General features: G+C 44.2%; 1 protein-coding gene across 2 annotated transcripts; it reads right to left on the bottom strand.

Moving 5' to 3' along the window:
* Positions 1 to 210: 210 nt before the first annotated feature.
* On the bottom strand, positions 211 to 14,009 carry C19H16orf46 (chromosome 19 C16orf46 homolog). Of its 2 annotated transcripts, XM_068529035.1 has the most exons (3): positions 13,800 to 14,009; positions 7,771 to 8,733; positions 211 to 234 (listed from the first exon to the last, which is right to left on the bottom strand). In XM_068529035.1, the coding sequence occupies exons 1-3, from the start codon at positions 14,007 to 14,009 to the stop codon at positions 211 to 213; spliced, it is 1,197 nt and encodes a 398-aa protein (XP_068385136.1). The 2 variants fall into 2 exon arrangements, with proteins under 2 accessions (XP_068385136.1, XP_068385135.1); XM_068529034.1 differs by lacking the exon at positions 211 to 234 and having other exon boundaries at positions 7,726 to 8,733.
* Positions 14,010 to 20,068: the final 6,059 nt, after the last annotated feature.

Below are 20,068 nucleotides of genomic sequence, written 5' to 3'. Positions count from 1 at the left end.
GGCCTAAAGGAGTGAGCTGATTAGCATATTATGTGTCAATAAGACCTTGTTCCGAGTTTGGCATCTTCTTATTGCTTCTGCTTGCAGCTTTTTACTCTTTGCTTTCTGGTGATCTAGTGCTTTTTCCATGTCCTAGGTGAAATATTTGGTTTTATGATTGCATCTCAAACATGGTTGCTGCTTAGGACTGAATTTGAACTGATCTCTCTCCTACTTTATCTTCCTTTTCCTGTGCTGTAATGAGAAATTTAGTGACTTCAGAAAACATAGAGCTCGTGCTGCAATAAAAATTTGGCAGGAGTCAATGCATCTGAATTAACATCACAAAAGGATATCTAACCTTAAAATGCTCTTCAAAGACTTCTCCCTATTTAAAAAGTGAGCCTTCAAAAATTAAGATTTCTATAGTATGCTTTTTGAGAAACCATTCAAACTTTGGAAAACTATGCTTTAGGAGCTGTTTATATTGTCTTAGTTCAGTTTGTGGTAATAGTTTTTGTTTAGCTATATTTGAGAGTCTAGTACTTATTAATGAATTGTAAGCTGGTATCAGTTTTTTTTTCTTTTTCTTTTGGTAAGATGTGGTGTATTTTAAAACCATTTAAATCCCATTTCTCTAATGAGATGTCTGTCTAAGGAGTAAGCCTTCAGATTTCAAGTTCTCTCATTAGCTGCCATAATGGTATCTCCCTGACATCCCATTTTCCTGGAATTACATTAGAAAAGTCAGTCATGAGGATTTGGGTGAATAGCCACGAAACTAAGCCTTCGCAGAGTCATGAACAGTTATCAGGACCAGTGGTTTTTATCTCAAATTAGTTAGATTTCTACTTTTCTTCAGAGCACATACAGAGGTTAAAGCGAATGAAATTGCTGAGAGTTCTTTCACATTTACAGACAGTGAATAGTCCTAACCCTCCTGTGGTGCTGGAAATAAGACTAGTTTTATGCTATGTTTTCAAGTTAGCAGTTTTCAAGTTTTAATAAGCGAGAAATTGTTTCATTTTAAAAGATACATAGGGAAGAAAGGCTTGTAGTTTGAGCCAAATGGGAGAAGAAAGCCATTTTCATATGTGTGTGTGTGTATATATATATATGTGTGTGTGTATATATATATATACATATACACACACACACACATATACATGAAGTATAGATTTTCCAGCGGTTACTGAGGAGGGTCATACATAGTGTTGGCTGCCTCTCAATATTCACAGTGATTTAGCACAAGCAGTGAAGTTGAGGAGGGTACTGGTTAAAAAAGTAGAGAATTCTGAATGATGCCATTAAATGCAAATACATCAACTTAACATCTTAGAATTTTCTTGAAAACCTTGCCAAAACAATAATGCACATTCTCCTAAAAGAAGGATAAGAGAATGCCAACAGCTCTTCCTGGCGCTGGCTCAATGAGCCCTACTGTTACTCTGAGAGAGACGGTCTCAGGGAAAAGCAGGCCCGGAGTCGCTTCCTTCAGGAGGGAAACCGGGCAGGTGCCCCCAGAAGGCCCTGAAGGACCAGGACAAAACTGAGAGCACCTGTGCTTTCCAGGATGAAGCAGGCAGGACATCTCCCACATTTCCTTTGCCTCTGTGCCAGGGCTTCTGCTTGCTCTGTAAGTAAAGCTGTCAGGGAAGCAGCAAACAGAGGCATTCTAGATAACTAATTCTAGGATTCTAGATAACTAATTCCCTAAAGCACTGGTCCTCACCTGGGCCGGTTTTGCCCTAGTGGCACTTGGCAGTGTCTGAAGGCATTCTTGATTGTCACAACTGGCAGGAGACTATTGGCATCTAGTGGGTAGAGGCCAGAAATGCTGCTCAATATCCCTCTATGCACAAAACAGCTCCACCACAAAGAATTATCCAGCTCCTAAATGCCAACAGTGAAGGTTGAAAAGTCCTGCCCGAGGCATAGGGCCAGTTGGTGGAGTGGAATTTTAAGCATTGCTGTGGATGCAATATCAACTGAGCCATTGGAACATTAAAGAAGTATGTGTGTTCACAAAAATAAACTCAAAATGGATTAGAGACCTAAATGTAAGACCGGACACTATAAAACTCTTAGAGGAAAACATAGGAAGAACACTCTTTGACATAAATCAAAGCAAGATCTTTTTTGATCCACCTCCTAGAGTAATGGAAATAAAAACAAAAATAAACAAATGGGACCTAACGAAACTTAAAAGCTTTTGCAAAGCAAAGGAAACTACAATCAAGACGAAAAGACAACCCTCAGAATGGGAGAAAATATTTGCAAACGAATCAACGGACAAAGGATTAATCTCCAAAATACATACACACAGCTCATGCAGCTCAATATTAAAAAAACAAACAACCCAATCCAAAAATGGGCAGAAGACCTAAATAGACATGTCTCCAAAGAGGACATAACAGATGGCCAAGAAGCACATGAAAAGCTGCTCAACATCACTAATTATTAGAAAAATGCAAATCAAAACTACAGTGAGGTATCACCTCACATCAGTTAGAATGGGCATCATTAGAACATCTGCAAACAATAAATGCTGGAGAGGGTGTGGAGAAAAGGGAACCCTCTTGCACTGTTGGTGGGAAGGTAAATTGATACAGCCACTATGGAGAACAGTATGGAGGTTCCTTAAAAAAACTAAAAATAGAATTACCATATGACCCAGCAATCCCACTACTGGGCATATACCCAGAGAAAACCATAATTCAAAAAGACGCATGCACCCCAAAGTTCATTGTAGCACTATTTACAATAGGCAGGTCATGGAAGCAACCTAAATGCCCATCGACAGATGAATGGATAAAGAAGATATGGCACATATATACAATGGACTATTACTCAACCATAAAAAGGAACGAAATTGGGTCATTTGTAGAGACATGGATGGATCTAGAGACAGTCATACAGAGTGAAGTAAGTCAGAAAGAGAAAAACAAATATCATATATTAATGCATATATGTGGAACCTAGAAAAATGGTACAGATGAACCAGTTTGCAGGGCAGAAATAGAGACAGATGTAGAGAACAAACGTATGGACACCAAGGGGGGAAAGTGGTGGGGGGCAGGTGGTGGTGGTGGGATGAATTGGGAGATTGGGATTGACATGTATACACTAATATGTATAAAATAGATAACTAATAAGAACCTGCTGTATAAAAAATAAAATAAAATTCAAAACTTCCAAAAAAAAAAGTATGTGTTCAGAATGTACAATACCCAGAATGACGCTGATGTAAACTGTGGGCTTTAAGTGATCATGACATGTCGGCGTAGGTTCATCATTTGTAACAAATGTCCACACCCTGGGGATGCTGATCCTGGGGGAGGCTGTGCATCTGTCGGGGGGGGGGGGGGGGACAGGGGGCATATGGGTAATCTCTGTACCTTCCTCTCAATTTTGCTATGAACTTCAAACTGCTCTAAAAAATTGTCTTTAAAAAAAAAAAAGTACGTGCGTTGTTTATAAAGAATGTGTTAGTAAAATTGAATTCTCATAGTCTTACGTAAAAAAAATTTTTTTTCTTAATCTCTTTAGGATTTTTACTATAAACAACTTTTGAAATGTACAAATTGAAATTCATTTAGATTTTTTTTAAATTTCACACTACAAAAGCCAGCATCCAGAGGAAATCTGATCGCAAATCTGTGACAAAAAGAACTGTTCACATTTTGAGTGTCTGGTAATGTTTACAGGCAAGTTAACTGCACTAAAATGACAGAATTAGGAAGGACCCTAGGTATTAATCCCCTCATTTTATAGAGCAGTCAACAATGTCCAGGGGCAAAGCTGGGCTATTAAAAAAAAAAAGTCTAGTTCTCAGCTCCTAGGAAAAAGGATGATGGTGCTAGTTTTACTTGTTGCACTGGAGTTATCCTAAGACTGTATTCAGGAAGATATACAATAGCTTTGTTCTGGGAGATTAAACTTGAAAAGTAAATTTTTTGCTGTAACACCTCAAAGTGACACAAAATCAGTATGAGAGGCACGGTATAAATCTGCAGAGCAATGGTGTTTAGACTGGTGCAGTGGAAATTCAAGCAAAACAGGATGAGGAAAAGGGCCAGGGAATGAAGATGGCCCATGGATTAACAGGAGTCCCAAGCAAGGACCCTGAGCCGACAAGTTAGGAAGCTGAGTTCTGAGGACTTTGAAAGAGTGAAGACCCATCAGACTCCAAATGACAGCTGGCCGTGCCCACAGGATTTCTAGATGATTTTGAACAGCCAGGCATTCATTAAAGGGAAATGATCCAGCCATCTGTATTTGATCTGATCACCACGTTCAGGAAAACCACAGATCAAACCTCTACTTGATTTGTTTTACATACATTACCTCCTCATCTTCACCACATCCTATGTCAAATTGTTCCCATCTTACAGGAAGGAATGACATTCTGAAGCCTTCCTTCCTGCCTTATGTGATACTTTCCACCCAGTGCCCCAGCTGTTCCCTCACCTTGGAGATAAGTTGGCACCTTCAGATGCCCGAGGTGCACACCAGGCCTGACTAAACACAAGCTCTCTGTTGATTGGATTCTCCTTGGGTCACAGGAGAAAATGATCCCTGACCCTCATGAATTTGCTCAGGATAAAAAGAGATAATACCCAGAAGAGGCTTTGAACTCTTAGAACAGTGCCTTGCCAATTCAAGTGGAATTATTGTATCGTGTGACCGGCTAGTGGAGCTCAGGTCAGAGTTTAGCCTGGGCATCGAGGGCACAGCACTGAATCTCTCCTGGCTCCAGTGCCCCAGTTAGCCTGGCAGACAGTGGGAGAGTGTTGCCCGTGGTACCAGGGACCACCCTCGTCTGCCCTCAATCACAGCCACAGGAGCCCGTTTCTTCCCCAGCTGACTTTTCCGTAGCCCCTAAACTGCAGCACTAAGGCTGCACTGGACCCAAGCCCAGACACCCAAAAAGTCCCAGATGCGAGGACTCCATCTGTGCAGCTCGGCCTGCTTGGCCAGCTGGGGGAGCCCTCAGGGAGATGGGCTGGGGCTCCGGCACTTCGGGAGAGGTTGAAAGCAAATTTGATTCTGGGTTCAAGTCATTTTATAGCATGGTCCTGGAAGTACAGGTAAATTTCACAATAGGGGGCAAAGTCCAGAATAAAAAGACCATAAAAATTAGGGAAAGTCTCCCTGAGTAGCCAAAGCCCTACATACTTGTCCAAATGTTGCCGGGTCTTATTCTGACTTAGGCTTCCCCTTGGCCTTGTCCCTCGTCTCTCCGTCAGATCTATACTCTGTCTTTCTGAGGTTTCCAGCCCCTATGGCCCTGCCCTTGCCCAGGAGCATCCCCAGACCTCAGCCTGGCCTCACCCAGTAGTTGACCTCATGCCCTGCAGGAGCCCTCTGTCGGGTGCTGCCACAGTTCCACTCGGTGATTTTTTAAACCTCAAAAAAGAATAGGGGTTTGGAAAGCTTTACTAATGAGACAGCCAAACATAACAGAATGAGGGGTGAAACACAGAGCCCTCCATGCTTGGTTTGGGGAGGACTAGAGGAACCAAAACCTAACTGAGATCATCACCTGGAGGTAGGAAGAGGGCCATTGGCACTGAATTATAACATGCTTAACTCCTTAAAATGGCAGGATTTTGTTAGTGACCTAGAACTCTAAGGGGAACTGCATTCTAGTCAACATTTAGCCTTTATCTAAACTTGGACATCAAAGACCAGTTTGGGATGTCCTGATTTAATCTGAATAGAAATTGGGACAAGGCCTAGAGTGACTATCCGCAGAGAAACAATTTAAACCACAGCTAACACAGATAAGATCCCAGAGGGCCTTTAACAGGTACTTGAATAATTACCTAAAGAAAAAGATGCCAAATGCAAAGCATTCTTATCTATTCACAGAGGGATCTTCCAGTCAACATTTCATTGACCAAATTATTTGCTCAAAAAAGATACTACAAACCTTTAAATTTGGCCCTTCCTTTGTTCAAACTGGCTCTCCTCAATTCTAAATTATTATATGTTTACCCCCAAAGCTACAGAATTTATAACCGTTATCTCAATAAATGAGTTTTTCCTAAGAAAAAAAACATTATGTTGTAACTTGGATCAGTTCAAATCGCCTCAAGATCTCAACAGGTAAGTACATCTGGGCTGAGCAGGTGGGCTTTGTCCCTCATACTGGTGGATACTTTTTCCCTCCCAATCAAACACTTTTGACTGCTTTACATAGTGATCTTATTCATTATTCTGCAGCTTATAAAGAGGGGCTTGAAAAACCACTGACTTAGGTGGGCAGGCTGCCAGAGCTGGAGGGTCCTCAAACAGTACTGGGTCCAAGACCTCCACTGTCCAGACACAGTGGGAAATCAGGGCCTCTTCCTGGGGATGAATCCAGATGGTTTCTTCATTCAGAGAAGAAAGAATGAGTAGAACCTGAAAACTGCTTCTAGACTGTAAAGTGTATGACCTCAAAAGGCAAAATACGCCTTTCAGTGACAGTTGTACTATAGTCACTCCTGCATTTCTGGTGTTTTGTAAGGACAAACCAACAAAACAAAACCAAAAAACCTAAACTTAAACAGACAAGACATCACAAAGACCAGTTATGGAAAGCAGATGTTTACAAATAGAGTCATATATTCTGTCTGCCCATCATTTAGGAGATGGAAAGCCTAGAGTTCAAGTACAACCTACCTTAAGCACATGCCAACTATGTAATTACAGAGCGGCTAAATGGTTATGCATATTACAAAATGGTTCTTCAGAGCATTTCTCTACATAGCATTGTCACTTCACATTTAAAATATAACTCATTTACAAAAGTTTAATTTATATACAACTTCAGGAAATATGCACTGGGGTAAAATGAGGGGAGAGGAACGATGGAAGAAGGAAGAAAGTCACAGCCCCATTCCATACTTGTCTGTTTGGGGTTGTCGAGTTCCCAAATAGTAGTTATAAGGTAAGACTGGAGGAAGCATGTATGCTGACAATAATCACAGTGACATTTAAAAAAATAATAATTATTCTTAACCTGCCTCCCAAGATGAATTTTGTAGAATGGTAAGAAAAACTTCCCAGACACAAGAGACTAGCATGAGGCTATAATATATGAAATCTGGGACATATAGGAAACAAGGGATACCGTACATCCATGGATATAATATAAGGATACGCCACCTTGGACAGAGGATATTCACTTGGACACAGGCTGGAATTTTCTCTTATAACATTGTTTCTATTGAAGCAGATCTTTGTTGCAAGAGAAAATGGGGCAACAGACAGACATCTGCCAGGTTCAAAAGATCAAGAAACGATATGGTCTACACACGCCCAGTACCCTTGGCTTAAGGCACTGGGGTTGAGGGGGCAGAAGGAGCCCCTGCGGGTTGGCTCAGGGCTGGCATGGGGGCATCCCTGAGGGAGGCCCTTCAGATTCCCCACCATCCACTTGTCTTCCAGTGCAGAGATAAGTCAGGCAGAGGCTGAGACTGGCATTACCAGTTTGCATTTTGTAAATGGCTAAGCAATAGTAGCAGGTAACACATAAATATCGGGGCTTTGAGAGCACATCAAAACCCATGCAATGAGGTTCAATTTCCCCTGATTATATTACAAAAAAGCACCAGGGGAGAGGGGGAGAGAAGAGTGTACGAGAAGACGAGGAGGAGGAGGAGGAAGAGACTGGGGTTGGGGCAGGAGGGAGAGAGGGAAGAGAAGATGAACAACTTTAAGACAGTGCTTACTCCCAGGGAATTATATTGTGGCAACTCAGAGGAGTCTGTGAGTGGGAACGGCCATAACAACTCTGCTCACCGTGAGGGATGGCAAGAGAGGTCTTGACAACACTTTGGTCTCCAGCGTTTGGGGCCTGTTTGCCGGCTTGGCCGCTGTGAGAACGCGCTGCGGGGTTTTCACCGGAGGTCTCGGCTCCCTGGCTTTGAATTTGGCTTTGTAGTTCTGCGCTCCTTGTTTCTGCACAAGCTGCAAGGTGGCGAGATAGCGAACACTGTTGTGCTGGGGAGGGCACACCAGGTGTTTTTCAGGCAGGAGGGACCAGGGCAGGCAGCAGGGCTCGGGACCGGCCAGCAGGGATGTCCGGGCCACCGGGGTGGGGAAAGGCTGTGTTTCCTTCACCCTGTGGTGCTTGGCCAGCTCAACGGGTCTCTTTTCACCTGTCCCGTCAACTGTTTTCACTCCATATGCACAAGCCACACGCTCATCCTTCGCCACGCTCGGCCCCTTCTCTTCCAGCTGCAAGAAAAAGTTCTGACTCTTCTTACCCGGCACATCCAAGCCATTTGGGGGTGAAGCCTTCAGGGCAGGTAGAACTAAAATGGCCTTGGAAGTCAAGGAGTCTGCTACGGAGGCACTTCCGTCAGCGCCGGGGCTTCCGGGGTCCTTGCCCCTCACAGTCTCGGGAGTGGCCCAGTCTTCCAGGCACCAAATAAACTCTTTTATTTGCAGACTTTTTTTCTCTCCCTGACCGTAGGTGGGAAAGCAGGTCTTGTTAACTTCCCGGTAGGCAGGGGTGGGGCCTGGCGGGGGGCCCGGAGTCTGGGAGAAGCTGCCTCCATCCTTCTCCGGCCCTGCCTCAGCCGGAGCTGAAGCCCCCGACTCCAACTTCCCCGCCTCCGACTGAAGCCTGGCCTCCAGGCTCCCTTGGGAGAGGCTAACACAGAGTAAGCAGCTACTGGCACTTTCTCCCATCTTCGCCTTTTTAAGCTTCTTCCTGGGCCAGATGCAGGCAGTTGGAGAAATCCTTCCCCAGCCTCGGACCTGCAAATGAAACAGCGTGTTACTCTCAGCTGAGCTGCCTAGACTCCAGTTGCCCCTACTTTGGCCCCATTCCCATTTTGGCTGTCCTATTTGAATCAATATTTCTCTAAAAATTCACTTAAATGTTTTAGTTTTAACTTTTCATGCCTAGTTTAGCCTCATACTAAGCAATAGTATCTGTAACAGTATTTTTAAAGACGAAAATACTAAGCGATAGTATCTATAAATGGCCACATTGATGTGCTGACTCTACATTTTTTTAGATGTGCATTAAAGTAAATTCAGAATTATTCAAATGAAATCAAAACTGTTTGTTCTTGTCCCCCCTGCCAGGCTTTCTTGTACTGCAGGCTCTGTTTACCACACCCGCGAGACTGCTGCTCGGAGGGGCTGAAGGAAAGGCAGAGGAGCAGAGGCAGACGCAGGGTCAGCATGGCCTAGGCACCCCCATGCCCGCGGCCACACCCGGAGTCCCCCGGCTGACCCTGCCACAGAGGTCACAGGTAAACAGAGCTGTTAGATAAAAATACAAGACCGCATTCGGGATATACTTAAACAAATTAGGTTTACCGAAAGTCAGGTTCAGCTGGGTGTATTGTGTTTTCATTTGCTAAATCTGGCAACCTTATATGTTAAAAAAAAAAAAAAGCAAAAATAGCTCCCACAATTTTACTATGTTCCAGGCACTGAGCTGAGGATCTCCTGGCATTCGTTCATTTAATCCTCACAGGAGTGCTACAATTTAGTCTGATATCCAGGTTACAGAGGAGGAAACTGAGGCTCAACATATCCTTACAGCCAACAAGTCCTGGCACATTCAGAAGGTCTGTGCATCCCCAAGCAGAGGACGAGGAGAGGCTGTGAGGAGAAGCATTGTCTCCCGGGCCTGAAGATGGGGCCAGCCTCTGCTCCCCCTGCAGAAAAACATCCCTTTCCCATCATCCCCTCTTCACCCTCCACACCCTCTCACCTCACATGTTCAGCTCCCCAAATTCCTGTTAGAAATTCATAAGTGTCGAGAAGCACCCCTTTTTATTTTTTTTTTTTATTTTTTAAAGGGAACTTTATTTTTATTTATTTATTTATGGCTGCGTTGGGTCTTCTTTGCTGCGCAGGCTTTCTTTAGTTGCAGCGAGCGGGGGCTACTGTTCATTGCAGTGGGTGGGTTTCTCATTGCAATGTCTTCTCTTGTTGCAGAGCACGGGCTCTAGGCACGCGGGCTTCAGTAGTTGTGGCATGGGGGCTCAGTAGTCGTGGCTCATGGGGTCTAGAGCACAGGCTCAGTAGTTGTGGCACACAGGCTTAGTTGCTACATGGCAGGTGGGATCTTCCCGGATCAGGGCTCGAACCTGTGTCCCCTGCATTGGCAGGCGGATTCTTAACCACTGGGCCACCAGGGAAGCCTGCAGCATCACTTTTTTAAAAAGTCTAGTAAGTGCTATAGGAGTCCAATACTTTCTTATTCCACAGGCCTAGCTCTTCCCAAAGCCGTGCTGCTGAAGCCTTGAATATGTTCTCATCAAAAAAACCCATTTTCTTTAGCATAGTGAAGTCCCAGTTCTTGGACGGCTACAAGGCCGCTGCCCAGCACCGCACGCTGAGTCAGCCTGAGCACATCTTCCCCAGCTTCCCCCTCCCTCTGCCTCTGTTCTGGGAACCCCGTCACTTCATGAGCTGCAGGGTCGGCACTGCATCTTCAAGAGGACCATGCTGCATTGCCTCATACCTCACTGCTCTCGGCCCTGGCTCCCCAGGTGGTTTTCCAGCTTTTACAGAAAAGCAAGGGTCCCAGCCCATTTGCTAACAGGTCCTCAGGCTGACAGCCTCTCTCCAGATGGTGGCTTTGGTGGAGTGAGGCAAGTCGCTTGGTCCCCACCTCCAGCCAGGCAAGGGGATTTGTCTCCAGGCTGTGTGTGTGGAAAAGGCCAACTTTGGCTTAACGGGATGTTGAGTGAGGGGAGCCTAAAATGTGGAGCAACCCCTGAGCTTTTGTCTTTCTGAATCTATTAAACAGGCCCAAGTGAGTCAGCGAAGGCTCCCCAGTTGCCTGACCCTAAGAGTCACCTGAGCTGCTTTTCAAAATCCAGATTCCCAAGGCCCACCCCAACCTACTAACCCAGTACTCAGGGGAGGGGCTTCGGAAGGGTCAGGGAATTCCTGGGAAGGTAGATTTTAAAAAGCACCCCAGGGACTTCCCAGGTGGTGCACTGGTTAAGAATCCTCCTACCAATGCAGGGGACGTGGGTTCGATCCCTGGTCCGGGAAGATCCCACATGCCGCCAAGCAGCTAAGCCCATGAGCCACAACTACTGAGCCTGCGTGCCACAGCCACTGAAGTCCGCGTGCCTAGAGCCTATGCTGCGCAACAAGAGAAGCCACCGCGATGAGAAGCCCGCAGTGAAGAGTATCCCCCACTCGCCACAACTAGAGAAAGCCCGCGTGCAGCAACGAAGACCCAACACAGCCAAAAATAAATTAATTAATTAAAAAATAAAATAAATACACCTTTTAAAAAAAATAAATAAATAAAATAAAAAGCACCCCACATGGGCGTTCCCTAGCAGTTCAGTGGTTAGGACTCGGCGCTTTCACTGCAGAGGCCCAGGGTTCAATCCCTGGTCCAGAAACCAAGATCCAGCAAGCTGCAAGGTGCAGCCAAAAAAAAAGGCACCCCGCATGAGCCTTGGGCCGAGGCTGATACAGAGGATCTACATCTCCGGGATGTTCAGAAGGCCTGGCAGGGGATCCAAGTCCCAGGGCAGGGGGCAATGACACCTTGCCTTTTTGGCCCTTACAGGTGAGGTGTCACAGGTAAGCTGGGTGTTTCCAAAAAGGTCTGGATGTCTGCCAGGACTTCGAGCCCAGCTGCAGTGCAAGGTGACTGTGCCTCCCCCCTGACTGTCCACAGAGCCGCCAAGTGGTGTGGGCATCCCCAGGCTGCCACGGGGAGAAACAGCAGGGTAGTGATAGGAAAGGCTCCTGCACTGGGTCAGCCTGGGTCAACATTGTGCAGCCCTGAGGCATCCCATCATCTGGCTCCTGTGAGGTCCCTTGGCTCTGCAAGCATAAGAAACTCTCACGAATTGCTACCAGCAAAGTGTTCTCTGTCCTCCTCTAAATGCCGGCCCAGGGGTCCCTGGCACCAGCACAGAAAGGGTCAGGGGGACATGAGCCATTGCAGGAAGGCAGCCTTTGCAGGGGGCGGGGACAGACCTCAGTCACCCCTCCTGAGGCAAGGCTGTCTGAGAGGTGGGGTAGGGCTGGGTGGGCAGGGGTCGGGGGCTGGGCAGAGAGAGCAAAGAGTAGCAGGCAGCAGGCAGGAGGAAATGGTGTGGCAGGATCGTACCAGACAGAGTGTGAACAGCAAACGTACTCTCAGCATGGGGTGCGGGGCAATTTTTCCAATTAAAAGAAAATTCTTTTCCAACAGCCCTTGGATGTATATTTCAAAGTAATTACCTTGAATAGTAAACTGAACCTTCTAAGCTTAGAAAGTTTTCCATGCTTAAATAGAACTCTCTACCACCTTGACTTACCTGACCTGGGAGTGTGTGTATAGGAGGTCATATATGCTTAACAAGGTGGTGGTGGGGCATACAGTAGAGAGAGCACCAGAGGAGGCTCTGAACACACATTCTTGCAACTGTCAAGTGGACTTGGGTAGAGTCACTCTGCCTTATTTTGGCCTCAGTTTCCATATTTATAAAATAAACCAATTAGATCAAGGTTTCTCAACATTGGCACTACCAACATTGGGGGCTTTTTATGGGTTGCACGTTTGGGTACCCTCCCCCGGCAAATTTCTATGTTGAAACCCTAATCCCCAGTGTGATGGTATTTGGAGGTGGGTGTTTGGGAGGTATTAGGGTATTAGGTCATTTAGGTATTAGATGAGGTCAAGACAGCAGGGCCCTCGTGATGGGATTAATGCCCTTATAAGAAAAGGAGGGGACTTCCCTGGCGGTCCAGTGGTTAAGACTCCACACTTCCACTGCAGGGGGCAAGGGCTCGGTCCCTGGTTGGGGAACTAAAGATCCTGCATCCCGCATGCTGCGTGGCACAGCCAAAAAATAATAAAATAAAATGAAATAGGGCTCTCACCAAGAACCCAACCATGCTGGCACCCTGACCTCAGACTGAGAAATAAATGTCTGTTGCTTAAGCTACCCAGTCTATGGTATTCTATTACAGCAGCCCAAGGTAAGACAAGGCTGGATCATTTCTTTTTTTTTTTTTTTGGCTTCGTGGCATGTGGGATCTTAGTTCCCCTACCAGGGATCGAACATGCACCCCCTGCAATAGAAGGACAGAGTCTTAACCACTAGACCGCAAGGGAAGTCCCAAGGCTGGACCATTTCTTGCGGTGGGAGCCACCCTGGGCATTGTAGGATGTGGAGCAGCTCCCCTGGCCTCTACCCACTACATCCAGTAGCATCCCCTCTCCCTCCCCACCAGTTGTGTCACTACCAAGTGAGAATCATTGGATTGGACCAAATTCCCTTACAGTTCTAAATTTAGAACTGTATTTCTATTACTGATTCTAAGAATAGTTTAAGAATCAACCCACAGGGTTCTGAGTAGAACCACCAGGATAAAAATCTCAGTTCTCTTGGGGAATTAAGTAGCTTGGGTTAAGTTAAGTAGCTTGGGTTCTGGAGTCCAGAAGAGCTGGGTTCAAGCCCTGCCTTGACCACTGCCTGGGTGATCTTTGACACATTTCACCTTTTGGGTGCTTTGGTATCCTTGTCCAAGAAGTGAGGCTGCCTCACATAATATTATGCCTCACATAATACCTACCTCACAGAACTATTGAGAAGGTGAATGAATTGATGTATGTAAAGCATTCAGTACTGTGCTTGCCAATAGTGAGTGGCCATAAATACTCAATAAAAGGTACAGCTATTATCATCATTAACATTCTACCTCTGTTCCAAAAGGTTTCTATATTTCATCGTTTACACATTTTTTTTTTTTTTGGCAATAGTAACTATTTTTGAAAATAGTAAAAGAAAAGGCTTGTGTCAAAACACTGACATGCAAGAGACCTAACTCAAGAAAATACTCACTGCTTCTTCCCATCCAGTTCCAATGACAAACTCTTTGGCTTCTTCATCTTGTTCAAGTGTAATGTCACTGATATTGAGAAGACAACAAACATGATTCTTTTCACTTCTTTCATCTGGACAAGTATAGATTAATTCAGTTTCTTCTGTGCTTTGAATTTCAGTATTTTCACTATTTTCTAATTCAGTCTTGTTTTTCGGACCGAGATCCATTACTGTGATGGTTGCTTAAAGTCTTTAACATCTTCTTCCTGTGGTTTGAAATCCAAATTGAACTTAGCATTTAATATTGTTGTTTTTTTTTTTAAAAAAAAAAGGAATTCAACAACTCAGGTGAAATATCTTCAAGATACGTTCAGGAATAGACAGAAGAAATATTACAAAATCATCCGTTGCCAGCTATTGACATTGTAAAAGATAAGGCTAATTTTAAAGACTGATGGATTTAAAGACCAAAGTTGGAAGTGAAGAAAAGAGGGTAGAAAGATGTTACCACAGACTCTGTCTCTGGTGATGGAGTACCAAGTGCCCCTACAGAGTAGGAATGTAGAGTTAAGCATCCCTACCCTCCACTCCCAAAACATCCAAATGATACTATGCTAATATGAAGAGAACCACTGTGCTATGTGTGACTGATGCATCCCAGCCGCCTCCTCTGTCCTGTCCCAACAACCCTGGATGTCGGCTTGGGGATCCTTTGGCTTCTGAGGAAGCTGGTGGAGAATGTGGTCAAAGCTAAGTCAATTGGTTCACCCTCATCCACCCTATATGAAGGTGTCCGCATAGAGAGGGGAACTTTGGACACAGACATGCTTAGAGGGAAGACAGTGTGAGGAGACTCAGGGACGAGACGGTCATCTACAAGTCAAGGAGAGAGGCCTGGAACACATCCCTCCCTCACAGCCTCAGAAGGTACCAACCCAGGGGGAGGGATAAATTAGGAGTCTCGGATTAACATATACACACTGCCATGTGTAAAACAGATAACCAGCAAGGACCTACTCTATAGCACAGGGAACCATACTCAATATTTTATAATAACCTATAAGGGAAAAGAATCTGAAAAAGAATATATATAGTCTTTCTGAAAAAGAATATATATATTATAGATATAATTATATATTATATCTATAATAGATATATAACTGAATCATTTTGCTGTACACCTGAAAGTAACACAACACTGTAAATCAATTATACTTCAATTTAACAAAAAAAAAGTGAGGGACTTCCCTCGCGGTCCAGTGGTTAAGACTCCACACTCCCAATGCAGGGGGCACAGGTTCGATCCCAGGTCAGGGAACTAAGATCCCACATGCTGCTGCACAGCGTGGTCAAAACAAACAAACAAACAAACAAAGTGAAAAGACCACCCAGAAAAAAAAACAGAAGGAACGAACCCTGCCAACACTTTGGCTTTGGACTCCAAGTCTCTAGAACTGAGACAGTAAACTTCTGTTGTCTGTGGTGCTTCGTGGTGGCAGTCCTAGCGAACTGATAGAGTAGGTGGTGGTGATGATGGTGTTGGTGGTTGTGGTGGTGGTAGGGGGTGGTGATGATGATGCTGTCTATCTTTAGCTGATGTTTTTCCAGGTTGAAAAATAGGACTTGGCATTCATAATCCAGCCAAAGTGTTAGGAAAGTTATAACCCTTATCAGGAGAGCACAGACTCGGGTTCCAATCAGCCAGGGTTCCAATCCTATGTCCTAGCTGTGTGTTTTGTCGGGCGAGTTACTTTTCCAGGTCTGTTTACTCGTCTATAAAACCAGCATGATTGTAATACAGTCCCACAGATGGGTTCCTCCTGGGGACCCCGCAAGCTGTGTGGATGTACTCTAATGCCCAGGCAATGACCACCGATATTACATCAGCACAATGGCTGCTGATGAATGGCCAGGGCCTTCCTGAGGAAAACTTTGCTTGTAATGAGACAGAGGCCACTGGGGACCACACGCCTTGCTCTCTCACCCCAAAGTGACCCCTGCCAGAAGCACACATTTTCACTTTCTGTCTAGGTAGAGATCAGCAACTTCTTATAACAATATCTGTTTTATTACCATTTTGGCTTTTTCACATAGGCTTAAAATGGCATTTTGATGCTAATAAAGTTCCATTTACCTATGGAAGGTCAAATATCTTTGGGCATCCTAATCTTTTCCAATATGACATCAGAGGAAATGAATGAAAGCTGAAAGGGAAAGAAATGATATTACAAGTGACTGAAAACTAGAAGTACTATTCTGTTTCCAAACAGAAGTATGATCAAGGACCAGACAGATTGTGCAAACCAGCCTGGGCCTTTCACATCGTGAAATATCACTTTAGTTGCTGCCCAGGCCAAAGAAGCTCCTATAAGTACACTCATACCTTTGTAATTTTGAATTACAAATGCAAATACCACAGAACCCATAGACTTAACAAGTGTACAATTCGAAAGAAAAAAAGCAGAGAATCAAAAGCAAAGTCATTTCTTAAATAATAAAATAAATTTGAACTTGAGGTTAATAGAGCAAAGAATAGATACTGTTTAGGAGAGATTAAGTAGAGTTAGAATGTTCAAATCAATAAGAAAAACGTTCTGTGCTTGAAGTATCTCCACTGGCAAGGCGCTCACTACTTAAAGAGACTGTTCCAATGGCAAAGTACTCTAATTTACTGATTCCTGAACTCGGCTGCACCTTGGAATCATCTGGGGAACTTTATAAAAAGTAAAAATGCCCAGACTATACCCACAGAAATTCTGATTATAGTCAGTTGGGACACAGCCTGGCCATCAGAATTTTTAAAATCACCCTAGGTAATTGTAATATCCTGCAAAGTTGGAGAACTACTGCTCTGTTAGAAAGAGCATCCTTATATTGAACCAGGACTTCTTTCCCTGCCAACTCAACATCGTCTACTCCCTGGTCCTTGTTTTGCCCTCCAGACGAAGGCAGGAAGCCTTCCCATCCACGGATGGGTTTCTGGAGGTCCATGATGCCTCTGCAAACGCTCAGTCATTTTTGGGGGGAGGGGCTTGCATCAGAGGTACAAAGCAGTCTGTCACTACAGAGGATTGAAGAATCACTGACCCAGAGAGTGGCCACTGCCTCAGCCTCCCAACAGCCCTATGAAAATGTTCCATGTACTCTTCTCTCTTACAGGTTAACCATCTCCAGCTCCTTCATCTACTTCTCACATGTCATAAGAATATGTGAAATCTGAGGGGAAGACTATATCCCTATCTCTATCTCTACATCTAGAGAGAAGAACCACAGAGGCCAAAGATGCGGTGTTAGGTGAGCCCCCCCTTTTTTTTTGGCTGCACTGGGTCTTTGTTGCTGTGCGCGGGCTTTCTCTAGTTGCGGAGAGCGGGGGCTACTCTTCATTGCGGTGCGCGGGCCTCTCAGTGCGGTGGCTTCTCTTCTTGTGGAGCACAGGCTCTAGGCTCGCGGGCTTCAGTAGTTGTGGCTCACAGGCTTAGTAGTTGTGGGGCACAGGCTTAGCTGCTCTGTGGCCTGTGGGATCTTCCTGGACCAGGGATCGAACCCGTGTCCCCTGCATCGACAGGCAGATTCTTAACCAGTGGACCACCAGGGAAGGCCCAAGCCCCTATTTTAGAGTCAGTAGAGGGAATTCGCTGGTGGGTCAGTGGTTAGGACTCCACGCTCCCACTGCAGGGGACACAGATTCAATCCCTGGTTGGGGAACTAAGATCCCTCATGCCACAGCCAAACAAACAAACAAAAAGAAACAAACAAAAATCGACAACAACAAAAACTAGAGTCAGTTAGAAGATGGACCTGGTGAAGGCACCAGAAGAAGTTCCAGTCATATTATATTACCAAGTGCCAAAGGAAACCCAGGTAACAACAATAATTTAATAATAAAACTTACTGTTACACAGCTCTTACTATGTGCCAGGCACTGCTATATGCACTTTACTTATTTGTTATAAATACTACATTTTTATTGGGCTGGCCAAAAAGTTCGTTCGGGTTCTCCTGTAACATCTTACGGAAAAACCTGAATGAATTTTTGGGCAACCCAATATAACTACTTTGCTCATTTAATGGGGGATCATGGGAACTATACTGACTCCTTATGACTGAAAACAAAGTATCATCTCTGAGTTGGTAAATGCAGTATTCTTAGTCAAATGGTCAGATTACTGCATACCAGATTGCTAGGTGCTCCTCTGGAACACTGGTGTTCTTAAGCTGAGTCAAGATGCTCCACTACTGAAACAGAATATTGATGGGCTTTTCCTAATTAGAAAAAATTCACTAAGTGTAAAGAATCATCTTAATTTTCAGTTTTCCTCCTATAAGCATGCCTTCAAGATTTTTTAAAATATTTAATTAATTTATTTATTTTGGCTGCATCGGGTCTTAGTTGCAGCACGTGGGATCCTGTTGCAACATAGTTGTGGCATGCAGACTCTTAGTTGCGCCATGCAAGCGGGATCTAGTTCCCCGACCAGGGATGGAACCCGGGCCCCCTGCGCTGGGAGCTCAGAGTCTTACCCACTGGACCACCAGGAAAGTCCCGTGCCTTCGAGATTTATTGCCCATTCTTGTCCTCCAGCTCATGTAAGAGATGACAAATAGAAATATGCAAGAAGCAATCAAAGGTCAACTGAAAGAGTGGATATGTGATTTCTTACAAATTACATGCAGTTTTCCTTTTATGTTGGAATGCAGAAATCTGCAGTGATATAATACTCATTTTCTGATGATAAAATTATGCCTTGTTTATAGATTTGAAGTAAATCAGAACTCATGTTCTTCCACTTCTTGATTTCCACGGAGATTTACTACCTGATTTGGTTTAAGAATCACTGGTATAAAGTATACATAAAAGTCCATATGTTTTCCAAGAAAATTACATCAAGAAAACACAAAGATCACAGTGAAAATGCTCCCATGGGAAAATGCATTTGCAGATGCAACTAGAAAATTGGATTTGGAGTACAAAGCAGGAAGGCACACAGATGTATGCCAGAAGGTATTAAATTCTCTGACATACGCTATTGAAGTGGCTAGAACTGAAATGTATAGAGAAGAAAATTTTGACTGAGGTGCAAGCCCCGAAAGTACATGTTTGGATAATCAAGAATAAACCCAAAGAAAAACTGATCCAAGGAACTTAAGATATGTGGAAATGAAATAAAGAAGATGAAGGAGAGTCTAAGAGCCTATGGAAATTCAGTATGATACAGAAAATACCTTTTCTAGTAGCATTTAAAGTACACAGAAATGGGATTTCCCTGGTGGCGCAGTGGCTAAGAATCCGCCTGCCAATGCAGGGGACGTGGGTTCGAGCTCTGGTCCGGGAAGATCCCATATGCCGCGGGGCAAATAAGCCCGTGCGCCACAACTACTGAGCCTGCGCTCTAGAGCCCGCAAGCCACAACTACTGAGCCCGTGTGCCACAACTACTGAAGCCCGTGCTCCTAGAGCCCATGCTCCGCAACAAAAGAAGCCACCACAGTGCGAAGCCCCTGCACCGCAACTAAGAGTAGCCCCTGCTCACCGCAACTAGAGAAAGCCCACATGCAGCAATGAAGACCCAACACAGCCAAAAATAAATAAGTAAATTTGCAAAAAAAAAAAAAGTAAACAGAAATGGAAAGAAAATGATCAGCAAAAAACCTGTAAAGTAGGTTATTATTTTACCAATTAAACATAAGCCGTTATGATTTGCTTCAAAATAATCCTGCAAGGGGGTGGGTGTGACCGTGGTTAGAGAAAGAATGAGGAAATAAAAGTAGCCACAAATTCTGTTTGTTGTAGAAGGGTATGAGGACACGGAGGTTAATTGCACTATTCTCTCTACTTCTATGTTACTGTGAAATTTTCCATAATAACATGTTTTTTTTTAAGCCATTGTGTTATCAGAATATGGTGGAGGTGAGCGAAGCATAAATTTTGACCTTAAGCAAACTGAAGTAAATATATCAAAGAATAGATTACACGGTTTGTATAATTTTAAACTGGAGTAAAGACCTTGAAGAGGGACTTATATAAAGAGAACAGATGTACCACAAAGTCAAAAAATATCAGAGAATAAAGCTTACGAAGGTGATTTGGAGACACTCCATAAATAATTGGCCAACTACTCATAAGTCAAAGTACTCAAAGCCTTCTCATTGAATTTACTGAATGCAAAAGAAAGGGCTTGAAATGCAGAGGAAGAAAAAAGTAGACATTACCTTCCAGATCTCTGACTCCGCACTATGATGGTGTAGTTTGTTAATGAACTAAGAAGTACAGAGACTACCAAATGCCTT

This window comes from Eschrichtius robustus, chromosome 19 (assembly GCF_028021215.1).
Source record: "Eschrichtius robustus isolate mEscRob2 chromosome 19, mEscRob2.pri, whole genome shotgun sequence".
NCBI classification, from domain to species: Eukaryota; Metazoa; Chordata; class Mammalia; order Artiodactyla; family Eschrichtiidae; genus Eschrichtius; species Eschrichtius robustus.
This window is presented reverse-complemented; position numbering and strand designations above follow the sequence as displayed.